At 42.1% G+C, this 20,514-nt stretch overlaps 1 protein-coding gene across 2 annotated transcripts in view; it reads left to right on the top strand.

The window, feature by feature from the left end:
- SRGAP1 (SLIT-ROBO Rho GTPase activating protein 1) overlaps positions 1–20,514 on the top strand; it is a 233,976-nt gene that overhangs the window by 140,365 nt on the left and 73,097 nt on the right. For both annotated transcript variants that reach the window (XM_087814567.1, XM_087814568.1), the window contains exon 5: positions 20,113–20,295. In XM_087814567.1, coding sequence (XP_087670693.1) covers positions 20,113–20,295 — 183 coding nt within the window. The remainder of the gene's footprint in view (positions 1–20,112; positions 20,296–20,514) is intronic.

The raw sequence follows: 20,514 nt of genomic DNA, 5'->3' as shown, positions 1-20,514 counted from the left end.
TCATGTTATAAGTTCATATCCATATTAAAAAATAACTAATGAAATAGAGTTTTTGATGATAAAGGCCATTTATTAGCCTATAATTTATTAATTTCTGATAACCTAAGGTATCAACCATTTCTAGAAATTCTCGATTTAGAATTTAAAAGTAAAATGAGCATCATGCTTCTGAGACCTCCAGAAAAGACAAGCTGTGTCATCTTCCGTTGAACTATTTTAAGATGAGGGCTTCATGGCACTTTTTTGTGGCTCCCTTTGCTTGGGCATTGTTTAAAAAAATAAATCTGATGGTTGTCATGGCACCAGAGACAAGAGCCTGTGGATTATGGTCTGAAACTAGTAGTACTAGTCAAAACAATGGTGGCAAAGATAAACTTGCTCGTTGTATATAAGCCAGTAGACTGTTATGAAAATTTTATCTCAGTGAGAGATGTGCAGAGTGAAATTTTTCCTGGATTCAGCCTAAGGAGTGGACTTAGATGTTTAGCAGACTATGCAGTTGAGTCAAGTTAGCTGACACCTCCTTAAAACCCTCATCAGTGTTATCCTGAAAGCCTGAAGGAGCCAGGCTCTAGAAATGGCCACCAGAGTTTGAATGAGTCAGTCATTTAGTTTCTCAGAGTCAGTTGAGGAATTAAGGAGTAGAGGAGACCAGCAATGAGTTTTTAATTAGGTAGACTGTAGAGCACTTTGAGTTCTTGGGGGAAATTTTTATTTTAACCAGAGCGCATGTTCTGCCGAGGTCAGAGGTCATGTTTTGCAGGGGAAAGACCTTCATATTACCCCCCCCCCACCACCACCACACACACACAGCTTTTACTCTAACAGAACATGATGTTTGGTTTCTCTTGCACTTTAAATTCAGATATATAAATTCTGTCTTGTGCAAATGAAATCTCTCCATTATATATACTCAGTTGATGTTCAGAAAGTGAGAACAGGTGAGGAGTGTTTGAAAAGTGGACCAGGAGTTGGGAGAACGTAGTTTAGAGTCTTTATTCAACCACTGACTGGTCATGAACAGATAGCCTTCTGAGCTGCATCATGCATGGAATTGTGTACAACTGATGATGTGATAATGATTACTGAAATAACAGGTGTAAAGAAGTAGCCTCGGGGAATTGAGAAAGCTCTAATTGCCTTTCCAAACAGATATTCACTCCTTCCTTTCTCTCAGTCCTGGGGACTCCTTGGGAACTGGAAGTGAACACTCTGAGTACGTGACCTTCCTTGTACCAGTGGAGAGCTTGGTATTAAATTATAGCCAACCTTAGTGGTGGGCACAGCCTTTTGTGTGCACTGCTTTACCCCAAAATATTTCTCCCATAGGCCTGTTCATTATACCAAACAGTATATCAGTAAGCTTTGTCTTCAACAAAACATAAACGCCCAGGAAGGACAGGAAGAGATCCTTTATAATCATCTTACCTTAGTGGGAACCACGCTTTTCAGATTCTTTGAACACAGGCTGTGCACACAGGCATAAAGGCCTGGACTTCTGAGCAGGGAAGAGAGGGTGGTGGTGTCACAGTGCCCTCTGGAACAAGAGGAAAGGTTTTCTATATTTTTGCCCCAACCTTGCCTTTATTTGCAGAAACAGGGCCTCAGAATGGTTTCAAGCCTCCATTTGGATTCTTAACCACAAGGGTCAGCCACAGCAGTTAGGATTAGCTTGGCTTTGAGCGACAGGAACTCACAATAACAGCATAAACAAAATAGAGGCCTATAGAGTCTTTCACAGAAAAGAATCTCAGAGATTGGCACCCCGGGGCTGGTGTGGAGGTTACTTAAATCCACCCCAGATCTGGCTCCTCCTGATCCACAGTTCTGAGAAGCCTAATCGTAACCTTTGTCCTTAGAGCTCCAGCCATTACATCTGCATTCCTGAAATGGAAAAAAGAAAGAAGGGCAGGTCCCCTGTCTCTTAAGGAGACTTAATGGAAGCCTCATGTAACACTTTCACCTACGTTTCATTGGCCAGAACTTAGAACATGGTTCCCCCAGGCCACCTGCAAGCCTGGGAATTACAGTCTTAGCTCACTGGCCAGATCATTGGGGATTCTGTGAATCTGAGAGAGGAGAGGTATTTGTAGGTAGCTCGCCATGCCTGTCAGAGCAGCTAACATCTGTGCATGCATATTATGTATGTGCTAGCTATTGTGCGAAGCACATGACTTGCCTTATCTCATGCAGTCTTCACAGTATCTCTTTAAGATAGTTACTATCATGATTCCCATTTTGCAGAAAAGGAAAGTAAGGCCCAGAGAGGCTTGCCCCAGGTTGCACAGTAAGTAGTAGAGTGGGAGCTCAAGTCCAGGTCCAGAACCCATGCCCTTTACTGTCCTTTTATCTCAAATGCCATAGTTTTGGGAAACCATTTTCTAACAGAGATCTCTAATAGTAATGCCTCCCAAACAACACAGAGGACTTAAGCACTTTATCACCTGCTCACTTGTATTTTTTTTTAGAGTCAATGGCATTAGTTGCTTTAACAAAAGCAGAGGTGAAAAATTGAATATATGCCTCAGTGGCAACTTGCCTCCTTAGAAATGTTGATTTAAGTGATCTCCCAGATGGAACTCATTGGGCTAAAAAGTAAAAGGGTGAACCAAGATCTTTAGACTCCCTTTCTGAATATAACCCACTGATTAACTTCTTTTTAGTTTAACTTTTGAAAGAGAACCAAAGTAGGGTTAAGAAAACAGGGAGAGTACTGTGCTATAAGAAACAAAAGTGACTGAACTGGCAGTCAGCAAACTTGTATTTGAATTTCAGATCACTTAGCCAATCTGGGCATCTGTATTAGTCTGTTTTTTCCAGAACCAAGGGGATGGAAATTACATATATGTGTGTGTAAATTGTATATATAATTATATGTGTGTGTGTATATATATATATATAGAGAGAGAGAGAGAGAGATGCAGTGAACAAGCTAGAGAGCCATATTATAGTTCCAATTCAAGTCCAAAGGCCTAAGAAAGAACCAGGAGAGCTGATGGTGTAAGTTCTAGCCCGAGTTCAAGTCCAAAGCAGGAGAAGTCCCCGTCTCACCTCGCACACGGTAAGGCAGAGAGAGCACATTCTCTCTTCCTCAGCCCTTTTGTTCTCTTCAGCCCCTCAACAGCTTGGATTAGGCCCTCCCACTTTGTTACAAAGACTGTTTATTCAACAGACATTTTTCGAATGCCTACTACTGTGCCAGGCACTTTTAGATGTTCTGGGGATATAGCTGTGAATAAAAACAGACCATGTACTTCCTCTCAAGCCATTTATATACTGCTGAGGAGAAACAGACAGTAAACCAATAAGTGTATAGTATGGCAGGTATAAGTGCTAAAAGGCAAAATAAAGCTGAGTTAATATAGATAATAAAGCATTTAGAATAGTGTTGGCTCGGGCACATAGATGCTTAATGTTAATAGTGTCATCTTTATATATATATGTATATGTATATGTATATGTATATGTATATATGTGTGTGTGTGTGTGTGTGTGTGTGGTTTTTCCTTACAATGGGTATATATTACTTTTGTACAAAAAGAAAAAGGAAAGTAACTTGCCCTAAGAAAGCCTAATCAACAGTAAAGGTGAACAGTGCTGTGATTGGGTTAGTGGGGAAGCAAAAAGGTAAATACAGAAAAATGGTGACACCGAAGGTTAGAGGGAACATTCAAAACAAAATTTGCCTTCAGTCTGTTAAAAGGCTTGTCATAAAACAGTGGTGCAAAGTGTTAAGTCTGTCCCCTAATTCCAAAATCTCAAAAGATTATGGTGGATTTTAGTAGAAAAATAGTTACTTGTCCTATATTAATATTTCTTTACTTTGAGCTTTGCAGCATTAAATTCGGCGTTTTAAAAAACAGAAAGCAGAATTCTAATAGAGATTGACACAAATGTCATGATAAATCCACATGAAACTGATTGCTAACTATGTGTAATTGATTATCACCCCCCCTATACATCAGTGACACACGTGGTTAAGCCAGAGTCAAGAGGTAATCCATCCTCAAGTCCCATTAAATTAAGAGGAAAGAACTGAGAGAATGAAGATTTATCCAACCCCTGCCAGGAGTCAAGAACATTATCCACATTCGTCTCTTGTAGCAGCCCTAAGAGGCAGGCGTTTCTAATCCCAGTGTTAACAAATGGGAGCTGGGACGCAGAATAATTAGCACAGAATCATACAGAATAGTAATTGAATGCTCCAGAATCTAAACTCAGTCCCTGCCCTGAGGCCCATTGGTTCCCCACTGGAAAGTTCCTCTCGGGAAGGATGGTCCAGGCAGGTGTGGGGAGGAAGGATGGAACCTGATCTAACAGATACGACTCACAGGCAAAACTCTTAAACTGCATGCTCTGCTTGACACTTGTCACAACTTACTTGAGCTTTCCACACTCTCGATTTAGGTGACAAAATGGGCAAACCCAAATGGCTTTGCACATTCAGCTTTTATATTAGGATATGTTCATTCGGGCTGCCTCTTTAAAACGTAATCTGTCATTTAGCTTTAGTGTCATATGTGTCAACACCACCTGCTTCGCTCTGTGTTCACGCACAGCGATTACGCTGAGATTCCATTACCGGATACTCCATTCGCCCTTGTTTTTTCCTTCTGAGCTCTAGCTCCAATTTGCCTAACAAAGTTCAATACCTGGAGAATGGAAACTGTCCTAGGACAAAGCCAGAGGCTGCCGAGCATCTTGTACAGGAGTTATTTGGAAAACAGGGTTGCTGAATGCACACAGATATCCTCTCTGGCCTTTATGTATTTTTGAACCGCGTATCTCTTTAAAATGATAAACTAAAAAGCTAATTATTTTTTAGAGGGGATGAGAGGGAAGACACTGTTTATTATTTCAAGCCCTTCCTTGCAAACTCCGCCTCAGAGGACTGCTGAAGAAAGCTTTTTTGGCTGGCTTTGCAAGCCTCCCAGGAACCGGGAGCTAATGCATTCTTCTATAACACAGACACATGCCCAGGGCAAGGCTGAGAAGTTATTTCCAAAGAGCCCAACATACTCCCCACTTCCTATCAGAAGATTTTTCTCTGAGCCTCAAAGAGATTTTTTATTTTTATATTTTGGTTAAGTATTTATTTTAGCTCAAGGGCATTTTAAGTATTTGAAGTATATATTTCTGTAGTGAAAATAAAAGTTCATTCCTTTGAGAAGGACTACAAAGAGGTCCTTCTCAGAACAAAACACTGAACAAAGAGAAATAGGCATAAAGGATGTATAAAAAGCTCCCAAATTAAATACCTCTTTGGAATACTACATTCTATGTGATGCCACCTGGAAAACTATTTAGAAAACACCCTATTTAGAGATCTCGGACCAATGAAGTGTTACCATATAACCTCTCCCTGTTTTTATCACTAGACACTTGTATGGAAACAAAGAGAGGTGTTGGGATCATGTGACTCTCAGCCAACTTCTGGGTTCTGAGCCTGGTGTTGACAAAGATGACTTTGGAAAGGAAGTTAGCTAATTTAACCTGGCTTCATTTTCCTGCTAAAATGATTGGGATTAATAAAATTTCCATTGCAAGGATCTCTGAGGACAACTGTTTTTTTGTGTTTTTTTTAAATTTATCTTTATTGTTGAAAGTATTACAGGTGTCCCATTTTTCCCCCCAATTGACCCCCTCTACCTCGCTCCCACCCCCTCCCCAGGCCTTCACCCCGTTATTGACTGTGTCCATGGGTTATGCATATGTGCATATAACTTCTTTGGGTAATCTCTTCCCATCCTCCACCCTCCTTTCCTCTGAAATGTGATTGTCTGTTGCCTGCATCAATGACTCTGGATCTATTTAGTTCCTCAGATTTTTTTGTTCATTAGCTTCTTCTTAAAGAAGACCCTTCAACATTTCCTGTAGTGCTGGTAGGGGGTGATGAACTCTTTTAGCTTTTTCTTATCTGAGAAGCTCTTTATCTGACCTTCAATTCTAAATGATAGCTTTGCTGGGTAGAGCAATCTTGGTTGTAGTTCCATGTTTTTCATCACTTTGAATATTTCTTGCCACTCCCTTCTGGCCTGCTGATTCTCAGCATCCTCTACTCTACTGTTGATCCCCTGTAAATTATTCTTCATTTCATATTCCTGTAGTCTTCATTTCAAATTGGTGCTTTATTATGTCATCAATTTTCTCAGTTATTTTTCTAAAACTCTTACTAATATGGTTGAGCATCCGTATAAACAAAATTCTGAACTCTGTATCTGTTAGCTTGCTTGGATTTATTTCATTTAGTTCCTCTTCTAAAGATTTCTTCTGTTCTTTCCTTTGTGATATTTCTTTGCCTCCACATTTCGGCTGCTTCCTGGTGTTTGTTTCTATGTATTAGGTAGAGCTGCTGTGTCTCCTGGAATTTGTAGAGTGGCTTTGTGTAGTAGGTGTCCTGAAGGGTCCAGTGGCTCAGCCTCCCCAGTCACCTGAGCTGGGCCTTCTAGGTGCTCCCCTGTGTGGGCTGTGTGCACTGTCCTGTTGTAGTTGAGCCTTGGTTGCTGTTGGCGTCACTGGGAGGAATTGATCCCCAGACCAATCAGCTGTGAGGACCAGCTGCAACTACAGCCAAAGAGCTGCTGTGCTGGAGACACCCCTATGGAGCAGGATGTACTTCAGTGGGGCTTTGGTGTTCACCAAGTGCGCCCCTTGAGTGTCACTCGTGGATGTTGCAGGGTTGTAATCCAGCGTGGTCGAGTCTGACCACCAGGTGCACTGTCTCTGGGGCCTCCTGGGAGGTGCACAGTCAGCCTGTGCCAGTGCCTTGCCCAGGGCCCCCCAGCATGAGCTGCACAGCAAACCGTAGTTGGCTGCTACTTGTGCTGGGCTTGGAGGTGCCCAGGAGAGGCCAAGCTATGAGCCAATGCAGCTGCCGCTAGTGCCAGGCCTCGGGCCACTTATCAAGCCGTATGGCGCCCGCTGCTGCTTGTTTGAGAGATTTTAGGAAAGTCCTAAGCCTGAGGATGGAGAGGCCACTGGCACAGAAAAGCCCCTGGAAATGGCCTGGATGAGCTGCAGGTGGGGAGGGGCGGGGCCCCCGGGAATCACGGGGCGGGGCCAAAGGTGTGAGTCAGGTGCTGGCGATTCAAACATGGCGCCTGCCTGCCGGCTGTGTGCCGGGAGGACTCGCCAAAGGAGCCATGGCCTCCGCCAGCCCTTCTGCCTGGGAGGAAGCCGCCCTCCACCTCTCGCCCGGATTCCAGGCAGGTTAGTTCCCCCCCGAGTGTCCCAGGTCCTTTCAGGCTGCTGCCCGGCGCTGGGCTCAGAGGGAGCGTCAGAGTGAGTCCGTGCCGGGCCCTTTAGGAGGAGCTGCTGGGGCTCCCGCGGCCTCCGAGACCCTCAGCGACAGTCCCTGCTGGTTGCACGTCCTGAAGGTTTGGGGACGTGTCTTCCCGGCCCTGGAGCCCTGGGTTGGGGGCCTGCTGTGGGGCTGGAACCCCTCACTCCTCCGGGAAACCTCCACCACCGAGATTCCCTCCCGGGTTTACACCGCTGCACCGGGTGTGGGCCCGCGGCCAGGTCTCCGGGATTCAGCCCCGCCCCGCCCGCGTCTGCGCCCCTCCTCCTGGTCTCGTTGCTCCTTCAGCTCCCTGGTTGTGGGGCTTCTGTTCAGCCAGATCTCAGGAGGCTCTGAGGGATGGTGGTTCTGTATTTTAGTTGTGATTTTGATGTGGTTGTGGGAGGCGGGGGTGGAGCTGTTACCTACGCGCCATCTTGTTTCCTCTCTCAAGGAGGAAACTTTGTATGTGGATGTCTTTAGGAGACACCCTGCTCATTAATGAAGCCAGTGTTCCCCAGTTCCTGCTTGGAATTTTCATTTTCTCTCAGACATTCAGAATTAGCTATGATTGGTGCTTATCAACTACAAATAAGACTGTCTTTTAAAAAAAGTGAGCAGGCCCAAGCCAGTTTGCTCAGTGGTTAGAGCGTCAGCCTGCAGACTGAAGGGTCCCAGGTTGAATTCCGGCCAAGGACACGTATCTCGGTTGGGGAGTGTGCGGGAGGCAACCCAATCAGTGTGTCTCTCTCACATCGATGTTTCTCTCTCTCTCCTTTCCACTTTCTCTGAAAATCAATGGAAAAAATATCCTCAGGTGAGGATTAAAAAATAAGTGAGCAGTATGAACCAAAAAAATTTTATTTGGCTTAGATATGAAAAAGAAAGTGTTAGAAAGTATAGGTTAGTAAAAACAAAAATTTCTAGAGAATGTTTTATATCAAGAATTCTACTCACTCTTTCTGAAAATGGTTCCCTATTCACTGACCCAGAAAACCCCACAAAATCATGCAGATCAAGAGATTCAAATCTTCGTGTTTACTTTAAGAGCCATCAAGCGTATGCATATCCGAAAAGCCACCAAGTATCTGAGGATGTCACTTTACAGAGCAATGTGTGCCGTTCTGTTGTTCAATTGTGGAGTTGGTAGGTGTGCCCAGGCCAGAGAGTGGAGCTGGTCACAGGGTTAGTGGCCCCAAAAGAGTGCTGAATATTTGCTGCACATGCTTAAAAATGCAGAGAGTAATGCTGAACTCCAGGGTTTAGACTCAGATTCTCTGGTGATTGAGCACATCCAGGTAAACAAAGCTCCCAAGACGTGTGCAGAACTCACAGAGCTCACGGGCGGATTGACCCCCACATGCGCTCTCCCCGCCCACCGAGGGGATCCTTCCTGAAAAAGAGCAGATTGTTCCTAAGACAAAGAAGGAGGTTGCACAGAAGAAAAAGATGTCCCAGGGGAAACTGAAAAAAACCCACAGAAACTGATGGCCTGGGAATAAATCAGCATAAGATAAATTCTGATAGAAGTAAAAGCAGAAGAAGAAAAAAAAAGAATCCTCAAGGAATGTATTATCCAAACTATTACATTCTGAAATACAGCATTACAACTTTTAAATTATTAGAATGCTTTAATAACAGACATCTTAATCAAGATGTTTTTAAAAATTGGACAATTAAAATACTTAGCTTTGTTTACCATTATTCATTATATATATATATTTTATTGGTGATTATAACGTAAGGCAGACCAGTATGTACCAACAGAGGTTCAGGCAGAGAGGGTTTTGGAGACCCAAAGAGAGAATTCCACATTGAAGATTGAGAAAAATTCAGAGGAAGAGGTCTGAAAATGGACAGGATTTCAGTAATAGGGGAGGTGGAGAGGGGCCAGGGAAGGCTTTCGAGGCTGAAGGAGCAATGTGAGCCAAGGCATACAATTAGGAGGAACACAAGGCATATTCTTAGAATTTCCCTCTGCAGCCCTATCTAGAGAGAAAGGAAAAGTCAGGAGTTGAAAGATTTCAGGAGACTACCAAAATGAGATTATCAAGAATACAGGCATCGCCCTAGCCCGTATGGCTCAGTGGTTAGAACATCAGCCCTCGGACTGAAGGGTCCTGGGTTCAGTTCTGGCCAAGGGCACGTACCTCGGTTGCAGGCTCGATCCCCAGCCTTGGCCTAGTGCAGGAGGCAACCAATCAGTGTGTATGTCTCTCTCTCTCTCCCCCCTCCCCTTCCACTCTCTCTGAAAAAGCAATGGAAAAAATATCCTCAGTAAGGATTAAAAAATCAAAAAATGGTTGGACATCTACTCCAAAGCACTTTGAAAACTCAAAACGCCTTCTTGCACAGCCTAACAGCTCCCCCTCCTCTTCCTCCGTAATAAATGCACTGAGAAGTATCGGATTTGAGGCACAGTGTATATGTGTTAAATTCCAAATCATTTTTCACTGAATGAAAACATTTCTACAGCCGTCTTTCCGTTTTAGTTGATGCTGCAATTCTAAGGGTTGTAGGGCTTTTAAGATTTTAAGCATCTTGTATTCTCATCTTAAATATTTCATATACTGAACCTTAGAGCTCAGTATATGAGTCTAATGTCAAATACACACATATAATGTTGAAGACGTGTGAAACATTTCCCTGAAAAGAATTAAATATTTAAAACTGCAAGTGACTTTGAAACTCTAGTAAATTCGTTGGCCTTTCATTATACATGTGCTTTCCCCTCAACATTGCCAGTCCCTTGATGCTTTGCCACTCCACTGCCACTGTGTTCCGTGTGGCCTGGTTAATATGGACTCTGTGTGCCAACTCTTGGTATTTTTTTTCAGTAGATTAAACTTGTATTTCAGTGCCTCTGAAGACTTTCTCAGAAAATGCTTTTTGAAATCAGGACTTTCTGCATGACCTCTCTCACTGACTTTCTCTGTTGACTTGTTGGGCTAGGATTAAGTCTCTTTGCAGCTCCTATTCTTTGATCCATAAGACAAAAGCCAGCTGTCTGCTCTCAGCTTCTCAGGTGTGTGAAAATAAACAAGTGAGCACTGGCAGGGCTAAGGCTTACTGTGGGCTTAAAAGACGCGATAGAAGGGAAAGGTGTTTTATTCATGGTAAGAGCATTCATTGTGTGCCAGTCAGCGCTGCAGGTGCCTGACATGGGGAGGTGCTATTCTCGTTTCTAATTAGAGGTGAGAAGACTGTGGAATATGCTAACAGGCAAAATAAGGATTTGAACCCAGGCATTACATTTAAGCAGCAGTTTTTCAGAAATGGAACGGGTTATCTTTTTAAGATAGATCTCTCCTTCAGAGGGTGGCTGCCCAGTGAGTACTCAGAGAGGGGATGTGATTTGTAAGGTGCAAGCATTTTCACAATGCCGTTATTCAGCATTTGTCCCAAATTTCAGAATCTGTGCCCTGTTGCTACATCAGTTCATTGGAGAGCACGACAAGCATTATTGCCTCCACTCTAAAACTGTTATGGGATCGTATCTGTTGCATCCAAGTAATACACGTTGAATGACTGGGGCGTGCCTTTCAATAAAAATATAGGTCCTAGAAATGCATCAGTGACAGACACACATTAGTCATCCATGAACAAGGCAAGTGAGAGATTTCCGTGTATGGTGTGAAGTGCTGGGCCAGATAGAGATCTCCACAGCTCTGCAAACACAGAGCCACCCTGGGGGTGGGGAGCACAGCGCCCTGGTGAAGCCGACACTTGAAATTAGTGACAAAGGAAGGGTGGGAAAGACGATCCAAAAAGAGGAGAGCACGGATACACGAAGCCACATTGCCTGTGTGGGGAACTCCGTGCACTTTGACGTGGTCTCAGAGTATTAGCAAATCATTGGTATGAAAATAGAGGGAGTATTGAGCTGGACTTTCTGAAAAGCCTCTGCCCTTACCACTTCCTCATTACCCTACTACAAGCGAAGGACTTGAGAGACACAAAAGGAAAATATCTTTGGCAAAATTAGAATTCCTTAGATAAAATGACATTTATTTCATGTTAGAAATCTCTGATAATTGTGATGTGGGCAGAGATTACACTAAATTGTTAGTTGCTCTCATTAAAAATTACCCTTAGGAACTAATGAACTAGTATAAATCAGTAAAGAATAAAACATAATTGGATTTCTAGTAATAGAATATAATGGAGTTAAATAGGACAAGGTCTGTTTGTAATACATAGTAGGGGACTCCAGAAATTCTGCTGATTATGAATGTTTGCCGAGAGTTCATTCAAGATAAACAAAACCAATAACCCCTGCCTATGACTCAAAGACTTCAATTAGAAACTGTCTCTAGTCACTGCTGGAAATCGAGCTAGCACAGATTAAGATGAATAAATACAGATTACTTGTGTAACAAATAGAAACATTTTCTTTTTAATAAGGCATAAAATAATTTGTCCTCTATAGGATAAATTAGTCATTTTTTGTTAAATTATTTTATTATAGTAACAAATCTTATGAAACTAATTGCAATTTATATTGCCATTTAAAAGTCATTGTTGTACTTGGCATCTTGAAAATGATAACTAATGCCCTGATTTAACTTAAATATAACAGTCAAAAATAAAAGTATGTGGCAAATCCCTAAGTATGTCACCTCTGCACCTACCAAATAGTTCCTGGGTTTTCCTCCTTAATGAGCACTGGATGATTGATCAGTCATCAGTTTGGGAGCTAATTAAAGTCACTAGAGTGATAGATCCCCCAGTTTCAGGTTCATCAGTAGAACAGTGTGTTCGACTCTACAGACATTGTTCATTTCTAGGTATTTTCTGTGCAGCAAAGCAGATGAGGTATGACCTCGGAGCCCACAGAGAATTCTAGGCAGAACTTTATATCCTCACCATGGCATATGTACTACTTGCTGCTTCCAGTCAACAGAAGCAGGAGTTCATTACTATAATTTGCTGCGCTGGTTTTTCCTTTTGGTTAAAATTTATCTGCCACATACCCTGACACTGAAAAAAAAAATCAACCCTTTTAGTCACTGGCAAGTACATTATATATTCCCCCCCAAAAAATAAATTCTTATGGCATTTAGCTGTTGCCAGATTAATATCTGAAATCGTGGACTCAGAGAATTTCAGAGGTGGGGAAAGCCTGAGAGATCACACGGCCCACCACCTCCTTCACCGGGGAGAAAGCTGTGGGCCAGCTGAGTGAGATGAAGCCTTGCTGCAAGGTCACAGTCGGGCAGTGGCGGATTGAAGGCTCACACGCTTGGATATCTGGGACCTGGTGCTCCTTCCACTAACACTTTAAGAGGAAGAAGAAAACAGTAAATCTCCAACAAAAACAGGAGTGATACAATAGATTCCTTTTCCAGATAGACTACTAAATGCCATCCTTATTTCCTCTGAGTGTCATCAAATACTCTTTTTTTAGGGGGATATGTTAAAATTCTCTTGGAAAGAATCCTTCTAGTTACACAATCACTTGTCCCTTCTATGCTCAGGCCTCTAGTTTATACTTTCCTTTCGTTCCACACTTTTCAAGGTGTTTGAGGAGTATAGTTAGAGTTGATTGTCTCCCTAATGTTGGTCCTGTAGGGAGACCTCATGCTATCATGTTCTCTCTAATAGATGAGTCTCACGCTGAGGGTCAAAAGGGCTGAGGTTATAAAGCTATTTTGCAGCAAAGCTAGGACCAAAATTCAGGTTTATTGGATTTCATAGATCTAATGTTTTTCCATTAAAATACCGTTCTGTACAATTAATCCTGAAACAAAATCTTTAACCCTACACTCAACAGAATATAACTGTTTTTGTGATTTTCATTAGCCATATTTCCTCCCTTTGCATATGTTTTCTCTTTTTCCCTTTGTTTTCTTTATTCTCTGCATCTCTGTTGCCCTGTCATTTGGTTGGTTGGCAGTCCCTAGTCAGCAGGGTCAAGTCCCAGACAATGCCTTTTGTTCAAAGCATTTGTTTGGATTGTAAATTGAGGATGAATTCAGACCCTTATACTGATTTCATTTTAGTGGAATCACAGCATACGTCAAGCTTTCTTTGATAAACTAGCTATAAAGACGGTATCTCATGCTATTGATTTGTTCATCTTGATCTACTTGCTCAATCTAAAGAGCTTTGCTAAAATTCTTAACATACACTTCAATGAAAATATTGCTAATTTCTTTCCGTTGACCTCTGTTAGAAATGGTCATCTTTCCAATCATGGACAAATCATTGCCTATTATTAAAATGAATTATTTTATGGTACTTTTTTGAAATACCAGTAGTTGATATTTCCTATACACTTATTATATGTCAAGCTCTTTTTTCTGTTCTTTACGTATGTTGACAAATTTCATTTTCCCAACTACCCTATGCAGTGAGTAATATTATTATGCTGATTTTACTGTGAGGAAATGGCAGCACAGAAAGGTCAAGTTATTTGCCCAAGATTACACAGCAAGTAACTGCACAGATAGGACTTGAACCCAAGCAGTCTGATGAGTCTAAGCTCTTAACTACCAGTATAGTACCTCTGAAAGTAAATTTTCCTGTAAATGTTACTTTGCAAATGTCTTTAAGTTTTGTCAGTTCTGCTTTCATTGACTTACGGAGAGCCACTGAGCCTAAGGAGAGGAGTTAAGTTATAAAAGTTCATCAGTGTGACCATCCTACTGACCACTCATTACCTCAGGGATCAGCAGCTTTTCCAGCCCTGATGTCAGAAATGAGAATAAAAAAGACAAGTGTCACTCACAGGCTGAAGTGGAAGGTGGGGATGGGGGTGGGGCCTGAGATCCATTGCAGATTTTGACGGTGACATTAATGTTGAGGGTTGGCTTCTCCTGTCTTTATACAAATAAAACATAGTCCCCCTCACCCCTACTTTTCTCCCTAAGTGAGCTCCCAGACTTAAATATAAGCTGATTAAAAGGAAGCCCAGGAATTCTTCACCTACCTCCCATTCAGCCTACCCTGCAGTGAATGACTGCCCCTTCCCGCCTCCTGTGTGTCTTACTGTGAGACTAGGCCGGCTTTTGTGTTTTCCCTCTGGATGGGGGTTTCATCACTGATGCAATGCCTGGCTCACGGATACTCAGTAGCTGTTGGGTGGATGAATGAATGAGATCAATATACACTGCTCCCTGAAACCTGGGCTAATGTCTGCGTAATTTTACATAACTGTCGGCAGACATCAAAGGGTGCTGGTGAGGAGGTGTACATTGCAGATAGGTTAGCTAGGCCTCTTCAAAGTGTGGATTCAGGTAGTGTGTTTTCTGAACATGTAGGCATCTATGCAGCTGACTCCTAGGCATTCCTCCCGCTATAGTAGTGTTTCGCTAGCCCGCGCTGCAGTTTGGAAGGGCCTCCGTCTCCTCTGCTTCCTTTGTTCCTTGGTTCTTCCCCCCGGCTGCTTCGCCTTTGGGAGACTGTGGCCTGTGCCTCCTTGCATAGAGCCGGGATATGAAGCCAGCTAGCCTGGCCCAGAGCCTGAATGCTTCCTTCCGTATCGTCCCTTAGAAACTGTCAAGAATGAGAATTACCCACCCTGTGATGTGCTTCCGCGCTTTCTATCACTGGATCCCAGTTTTAGCTCAGAGGAACTGGTGCGCAAGAAAATTAAGAAACATGCCCAGCTGTTCAGCCGTGGCACCGGAACTCAAGTCCAGGTCTGCCTGGCCCCAGAGGCCGTATTCATCGCCAAGGTTGGCTCAGCATCGTAAAGAGCTAGAGGGCCCGAGAGTGCAGTGTGAAGATCCCAGCAGGCAGTGTTAACGGTGCTCTCTCAAAGGTAGCTCCTGCCTGCCACGCCTGCCTAAAGCCTCCAGATACCCCGCGTGGCAGAGCAGAGGCTGTAACCTGGAGGGAAGGACTGAGGCTGTGTGGGTCCCTGGAGGAGCCAGGCTCCTTGCAGCACAGCCCCTGGGGCTCAGCAGAGGGTGGCTGGGGGGTGCTGCTTTCACCTTGAACCTGAGAGCTTCCTGGGAAACAACAGGATTGGGCTTCCTAGGCTGTTGGCCTTGCCCCGATGGTTTTATTAGTCTAGCACTTGGAGAAACTCAGTTACAGTTAGAGCCCTGTGTATTGATTGTAGGAAAAATCTTTATCCCTGGTTATTGATATGTAAGGAAACCCAGAGAATGTAGTTTCTCAGAAGAGTTTTCAATGATTGATGGCTTTAGTAAAACAGCAGGCTATGTATGGAATTAGGAAATATTGTCACTGACGTATTGCTTTTCACCCCTCCCCAATCATCACTTTTTTTTTTTGAGGGACTATAAATTCCATTGCTAACTATATTTCACAAATGATTTGGAACTCTTTGTCATCCCGTCAATCCAATCTCATGTGTTCATTGGTGGCGGAGAGGAACAATGCCAGGGACATACTAGTAATATTAGCAAACATTTGTTAAATGAAAGGACAAGCTGACTATAAAATGGATTCCTGTCCTCATTTGTTTCTCACCAAATGCCTATTATATTCCTACTGTATATCGAACAATATTAAGGATCTGGAAGCACCTAAGATATTATTGGTGCCCTAGCGGAATTTACAGGACAATCTGTAATACGGAATGGCACACAAATCTCTCTAACATGGGGCACAGAGTCTCAGGTGCTGTCAGTAAGTGGGTCTCGGTGGTCAGAAAAACAGGACCACCCTGGCCGAGGGAACAACACTTAGCAATAGGTGAGATTTGAGCTTGTCCTGGAGGATGCGTCACAATGTTCACAGGAGGAGGTGGGTGGAGGTGGGCACCCCAGGCAGTGGGCTTGATTTGGGAAGAGGTCACAGAGGCAGGAAAGTGCAGATTCTGAGGAGGCAGCGGCTAGGATGGCTCAGCGGGGTACACAGAGCGCTGCTGCAGCTGGTGTGGGGACCAGGCTGTGAGGGCGTCTGGACTGCGAGGCAGGGAGAGCGGAGAAAAGGCCCTGTAGTTGCCATTCTGGATTCTCTTTCTTACTTTCCATTCCCTCTTCTTCCACCCTGAGGCCACTTTACACCCACCCTGCATATCTCCACCAGACTGTTTCTAAGATCCTGCTTTGACCATTCTCTGTGGACTCGCAAACCCCTGTAGAGTCAATTCAACACTTATTGTGGCTTCAAGCCTCTCCTCTCTTCTCCAGGCCAACTACTCCAAGTTTATCCTTCAGCTCAGTTACCCAGCCATCCACTTTTAAGCACTTCCCCGGACCCCCTTCTCTGCCATTGTGGTCTCCCCATGCCTACTTCACCTGTGTGGACCCCACTGTACCGTTGCTGACACTATCCTTCCAGCCTGAATGCCCTTCATCTGTGTCCATGAGAACCTCCGGGGCCTTTTTTTCTTTGGTCTTTTTTTTGTCATGTGCTTCAGACCTTTTAAGAAATAAAGCATCACAGTCAAGGATAGTGTCCCCTACATTTTTGTCTCCACTACCATTCCCATCCCTCAGCCCCCCACACCCCAAAGAGGAAATCATGGGTGCAATTTTTAAATACACAAGAAATAGTATGACACAAGGGCCCATTTTTTTAATCTCCAAAAGTTTAAACTTACAGAAGATGGAAACCAAGTCTTTATTTTTACGACGATCAATGCCATATGGGTGGTAAACACCAAACAAATGTTGAATGACTAAATACTTACCTTTCATTCCTTCTTTCCCTCTATTCCTACATGTAACCAAGAGTAACTGTACCCCAGGGTAGAGAGACCTTCCATTTGCATAATGCTTTAAACTTTCCAAAAGCCATGACCTAACAGCCCAGAACACCGGATCTGTAGCCAGACTGCTGGGGCTCCAACCACTGCTGTGCCAGTTACCAACCATGTGACCTTGGGAAAGCTACTTAACCTCTCTATGCCTTACTTTTCTCATCTGTGGAATGGGGAAGATAAAGGTACCTACCTGATAAAGAATTTTTATAAAGATTAAATAAAATATTATTTGTAAAATGCTTAGAATGTCTGGCACATAGTGAGCATTGTAAATTTTTGTTTAGCTAATATATACATATTACATATATGTACATATATATGTTAATGGTATAAATAGTATTCATATGTACACACATACATAGAAAGTACTCAGTACAACTTAAGTTACACACACACACACACACACACACACACACACACACGTGCGCACAATTGGGTGTCCATAACAATCTTGTAAGGTGAACAGAAATGTTAAATAGCTTACTTCCCTACACCTAGTACCTGGTAGGTCCATTCCTGGAACCATATCTTCTAACTTCTGAGCCAGAAGTCAAAAAGTAGAATTTATAGCCTTAACCCACTGATCTTCTCCAACACATGGATACTTTTCAAATATATAATGATTTCTTGACGCTGAATATTGAAATTCACTATAGATATTTTAATTATTTTGATTTAAAGTACAAGAGTTGTGTCAGATATATTATATGGGTCTGTCAGGATTTTGCAGCCTCACAAAGAAATCCAGGATGTGGTCACCTTCTTGACTATAATCTCCCTGCAAGTAAGGCAAGATGGAGCAGAAAGATAAGTTGAATGTGTTCAGTAGAGAATCACTCATGAAGTTTTAGTAGCGAAAGCTTCAAATAGGGAACTATGCTACTGGAGTACATTTAAATGGTATGTGCCTGCCATGTCATTTGGTACGCAAAAGCTTGTGTTTGCATTAAGCTGATGGAGAAGCTGCTGTTTTCTTTGCAGTATGTATTCAAAATGCACCTTTGAAAAAATAAAAGCTTTCTTTTACTTCTCTTAAAAAAAAACTGTGGGTTATTTTATTTTAAATGCAAAACACATTTAACTTCTGTCAACAGCTTACCTTTTAAATAATGCAGTTTGTACTTGCATTCATTATCTGCAATTAGAGTTCTCAAAGAAGCTTTTAGTGTCTTTCTCCCCGACTTTTAAATTTTATTAATTGTAACTGTTAACATTTTAGAGAAGAGTGGAAACCCTAAGTCAAATCGGAAAGTGAACAAAGAAATTTCCTTTCTGTACATTACCCTTGAGCTGGGTAAGAATCCTCAGCTCTTGTGCGGAACCACATAATGATGAACTGTTTACATCCTTTTGATGCTAGTTTTAGGTCAGACTCAGATATTTTCCTTTCAACCCAGGCTAGTTAATAAGAAATGCCATGCTGGCAGCCAGCTTCGAGTGTGCAAATTACCTGCTTACGCTAGTCCTCAGCATCTAAGTAAAGCGAGATTCAGGAGATCAGTTCTTTCCTTTGTGATGTATTTTTTAAAAAAAAGATTTCTCAGGTACCCACAGCTGTCTGGGATGCCTTTTCATCCAGCTATGATGGGAGTCATGTGTCCTCATTTCTTCTTTCCTGCCTGTGAGCAAGAAGAATACGGACAGCTGAGGTGTGTGTGTGTGTGTGTGTGTGTGTGTGTGTGTGTGAGAGAGAGAGAGAGAGAGAGAGAGAGAGAGAGAGAGAGAGATTGGTTTTTCACCCTCTTATTTAAAGATGTAACTGGAACCAGCACCCAAATGGCATGTGGGTTTGCTCAGGGCAGGGAGTATAAACAGAGCCGAGCCTAGAAATGCAAGGTGTGTAGCAGATTCATTGACCTCGCTGTTTGCCCAGCTGCAGGGTGACTCCCTTTTCATTCCCCAGCTGCCCAGCTGCTTCCTAATGCTATTTTATTTTCCTTTTAAACTGAAGTAGCCAATTAGACTTCCCCCAACAGGTTTGATACTTACTAAAAACAGGCAACTTTGCAGTTACACGAAGCTCAGAAAAAGCTGCCATGGTTTGTAGTTGAGCACTTATTTTGTTCTTGGTCAGCAAGGCCTTCCACGTAATTTGCTAGCTGACTTTTTTAAGGAAAGACACCATCAGATTTTATGAAAATAAGGAAAGGCTCTTCATTAACCCCATGTTTTACTCTTCAAAATAGCCATCTTGAGAATGTGTATTAAGTTAAATCATTTTTAAAATGCTGATTTTTCTCCCTTTTTTTAAATATAACCTACAAAAACAGCAATTTTGTATGGTTTAACCTAAGTCAATGCATTTATTCCAGTGGTGTAACCAGTACCCAGACTACTTTATAACTCATTTTTAAATGAGAAAACTCAAGTTCCTTTCTTCAAAACATTACATTAATCTCAACTTCTTAACAATTATACCTTAATTATAAAATTTTCTCTGGTTATTTATAAATGAAATAAAACCTATCTTCTTCAGATGAGAATTTGACATAATTTAAGAGAAAGTGCCACCACGATTATTAGGTACTAAATTCTGGGATGTTCCTTGATACAGTTGCTTTTTCTTTGCTTTGCTTTCTTTGTTTTTGTATTATATGCTTTCTATAATGAACATAAAGTATTAAGGTATTATATGCTTTCTATATAGAACATAAAGTATTACACAAGTATTTGTGGTCAGAAAAACAATATTTTTAAATTAAAACTATGTTTGAGCCTTATTGTTTATGTTTTGTCTTTGACAAGTAGATTTTAAGCAATAAAATTTAGTAAGACCTGTACTGATTTGGAAGGTTAGGGTAAAATTTATCCATGAATAATGATTTATTCTGCAAATTAATAATGCAGAGGAGACATTAGAGAAGCACTTCTAAGCTTAAGGGAACTTTTCAAGTACACTGAAAGCATGCATACGACTAAATCATTTTTTCATCAAGGCCTGTCTCCTGAGTGTCTCTTCCTGGCAGGTGAATTTAATGTGCATGTTTCTGTTTGCTTTAGGTAGAAACGATATTGCATAATTCATCTATTTTACTAACAATCTGAAAGTTGGAAGGTGATATTTTTAACATTTGTGTCATATAATGGTTTCCAGTTACTCTCCAAGTTACAAACAGACATGCTGTAACAATTTGGGTCACGGTTTTCGCAGGTGATGAAAACATACCACATGTACCATGCAGAGAGCATCAGTGCAGAGAGCAAGCTGAAAGAAGCCGAGAAACAAGAAGAAAAGCAAATTGGGAGGTCCGGCGATCCGGTCTTTCACATTAGACTAGAAGAGAGACATCAGCGGCGAAGCTCTGTAAAGAAAATTGAAAAAATGAAAGAAAAGGTAAGTAAGAATAGATTGCCAAGTCTTTCTGTCCTCATTTGAAATGACTTATCCTCATTTGAGGTGAGAAACTGAAGAACACTGATGCAATAGCTGATAGACACAGATTGTAAATTATTGTGAAATCCATGAGTTTCCTCCCATGGGAATGCAAAATGTTTAAGAAACATAAAAATCATGTAATAACAGCTGGACATCATTTAGTGGTGAATGCCAAGT

This window comes from Miniopterus natalensis, chromosome 2 (genome assembly GCF_054644295.1).
Source record: "Miniopterus natalensis isolate mMinNat1 chromosome 2, mMinNat1.hap1, whole genome shotgun sequence".
Taxonomy (NCBI): Eukaryota; Metazoa; Chordata; class Mammalia; order Chiroptera; family Miniopteridae; genus Miniopterus; species Miniopterus natalensis.
The sequence above is the reverse complement of the archived record's forward strand: the minus strand, read 5'-3'. Positions and strand labels throughout refer to the sequence as shown.